The following is a 2822-nucleotide window of genomic DNA, read 5'->3' as shown; positions in this document are numbered from 1 at the left end:
AAAAAGTGACTAAAACTTTGAAAAAGTGACTAAAACTTTGAAAAAGTGACCACTCTTTTGGGGTTTTTTTCATTTGTTGACGGGAAGACAACACCAGGGTTAACCATTAACACATCATTATTTAATATATATTTGTATTATTAATCTGCAAAGTACACAGTCACACAGCCAGGCGCTTTCGATTAAACCGTTTAACAGAAGTCCGATAACAGACTCAGATCTGGACCCAGTCCAGCGGCTGGCGGGGCGAGAACCAACCTCTGAAAACCACGGGCCACTTCCTTATTTGCCCCTTACAGAGATTATAAAATGAGTAACCAGTCCTCTGCACTCTTCACTCTCCTCCTTCACTGTTTCCTGCTTCCTTCTCTTTATCAACACACACACACACAGACACACACACACACACACACACACACACACAGGTTTTCAGAAGATCTTCTCACCATGGGGAACTTTGCTGCCAACGAGGGACTCTCCATCTTTGTCATTGTGAGTATATTTAACTGCATTTATAGCCTGTTAAATCTGCTTAAAAACACCTCTTTTTTTTTAAAGTACATGGACTTGATGTTGACTAAAGGATAATTAGAGAGAAAAGTACCAAAACTTGGCATCAACTGATCCCAACCTTGTTAACTTATTCTTTAAATCAGATGGTTTCTCATTCAATTCAAATGCTTTTATGTTGTGTTTTATTAGGATGAAGTGTAATGTTAGGGGGTTGCTACATAATCATGTCTCAGCTACAGATTGATCTCAACTCTCTTATTAATCCACTTTAAGTAGAAATCACTTTGATTTAATCCCTCAACCCATAAAGGTTGAGAACCACTGTTGTATATGCACATTATATCTATTCTAAAAGCTTATTTCTTCGGTGGTAATCTGGTGGAAACGTTTGTTATGAGCAGTACTTCCTAATTTTTCTAGGCCTGAACAATATCTACAGTGTAAATTTTGCCAATTTTACATTTTAAAATGCAAACTGCCCTTTAAGCTTCTCAATTTCCTGAAAAAAATACAAATTCTATGACTTCTTTGTGCTTGTTTTTCCCCATTTTACATTACTTTTTGCTTATTTTGTTGTATGAAAACATCCAAAAATATGTCAAATTCCTCCAAATTAAGTAAAAGATGTTATTAGTTCAGTGACATTTTGAATGATGCGTATAAAACTGATCACTTTCATGATTGAGATGTTTCCTCCATGAGTCATTGTGCATGATTTGGGCGTATTTGAGTGAATAAAACCCGTTTTGGTGAAGCCTGACGTGTGATTGGTGTGTTTACGGTCCAGCTGGTGTGGCTCGGGATCAACGCCTTCCTGTTTGTAAACTCCTACATGGCCTTCCTGGTGGACCGGTGGTTCTACACCAGGGTCCTGCTCGGGGTGAGTCAGACCTGCTGCACCACATAGTCACTCAGAGAGGAGCCACCGAGGTCCAGGGTTCAAATCTGACCTGTGACCATTTCCTGCATTTCTTCCACCTTCCTCACCTAACTGTCCGGTGAAACAAAGGCAGAAAAGCCCCAAAAATGATCTTTAAAACCAAAATTAAATTTTAAAAAAAAGATGAGCCAAGACAACGTCCCCATAGTCTTTAAAAAGTAGTCTTTTCTGGGCTGATACTGTCTATTATGTTTCTTAACCCCATGTTGTCCCCATGTTGTCCCCATGTTGTCCCCATATTGCCCTCATGTTGTCCCCATGTTGCCCTCATGTTGGCTTCCAGGTGTCTTCATGTTGTCCCCATGTGTCCCCCAATTGCCCTCATGTTGTCCCCATTTTCCCCCATATTGCCCTCATGTTCCCGTGGTGCGTTCGAGTGTCTGGTTTCCCCCATGTGTCCCCAAGTGCCCTAATTCCCCATGGTGTCCCCATGTTGCCCTCGGTTGTCTCTCTGGTGTTGCTTCATGTTGTCTTCGTCCCCATTGTTGTCCCCATATTGCCCTCATGTTTGGGTCCCCCAAGTTGCCGCCCCATGTTGCCCTCATGTTGCCCTCCTTGTTTGCCTCATGTTGCCCCCATGTTGCCCCCATGTTTGTGTTCATTGTGCCCTCATGTTGCCCTCATGTTCCCCCATGTTGTCCTCTGTTGTCCCTGGCATGTTGCCCCCATGTTGTCTTTCATGTTGCCCCCATGTTGTCTTCATGTTGTCTTCATGTTGTCATGTTGCCGCCCATGTTGTCTTCATGTTGTCTTCATAAGTTGTCATGTTGCCGCCCCCATGTTGTCTTCATGTTGTCTTCATGTTGGCCCCATGTTGCCCTCATGTTGCCCTCCATGGTTGCCCCATGTTTGCCCCCATGTTGTCTCATGTTGTCTTCATGTTGTCAGTGGCCCCCAGTTTCGTTCATGTTGCCCCATGTTTGCCCCCATGTGCCCCCATGTTGCCCCCTGTCCCCATGTTGCCCTCATGTTGCCCCCATGTTGCCCTCATGTTGTCCCCAGTTGCCCCATGTTGCCCCCATTTGTCCCCATGTTCCCTCATGTTGCCCCATGTTGCCTCATGTTTCCTCGTGTGGTCCTATATCAATGTTCTTTTTAATTCCCCAAAATAACATGATTACTTCCAACGCTCTTTGCCAAGTACAAATCTCTACTTTCATTAATTTTGGGTCTTATCTATTTTATAGCATTGTAAAACAAAGTGAAGTGTTTTGAAATAGTGTTGAGTAAAAGTTGACATATTCCGTCTGTGATATCATCAACACCATTCCTTTAATGTTAGTCTCAATATTCCTAATTTCTGCTTTTCTGACTCAAACCATTAGGTATAATTTCCTAAAATGGGTTTATTGACCATAACTCCCGACAA

At 42.7% G+C, this 2822-nt stretch overlaps 1 protein-coding gene across 2 annotated transcripts in view; it reads left to right on the top strand.

Annotated features, from left to right (window-relative positions):
- Positions 1-313: 313 nt before the first annotated feature.
- Positions 314-2822, top strand: part of cybb (cytochrome b-245, beta polypeptide (chronic granulomatous disease)) — a 21139-nt gene continuing 18630 nt past the window's right edge. For both annotated transcript variants that reach the window (XM_032505960.1, XM_032505959.1), the window contains exons 1-3: positions 314-382; positions 431-492; positions 1301-1393. In XM_032505960.1, the coding sequence (XP_032361851.1) occupies positions 448-492; positions 1301-1393 (138 nt within the window). In that variant the 5' untranslated portion in view covers positions 314-382; positions 431-447. The remainder of the gene's footprint in view (positions 383-430; positions 493-1300; positions 1394-2822) is intronic.

This window comes from Etheostoma spectabile, chromosome 24 (assembly GCF_008692095.1).
Source record: "Etheostoma spectabile isolate EspeVRDwgs_2016 chromosome 24, UIUC_Espe_1.0, whole genome shotgun sequence".
Taxonomy (NCBI): domain Eukaryota; kingdom Metazoa; phylum Chordata; class Actinopteri; order Perciformes; family Percidae; genus Etheostoma; species Etheostoma spectabile.
Note: the sequence above shows the minus strand (reverse complement) of the source record. Positions and strands in the feature narration are given on the sequence as shown.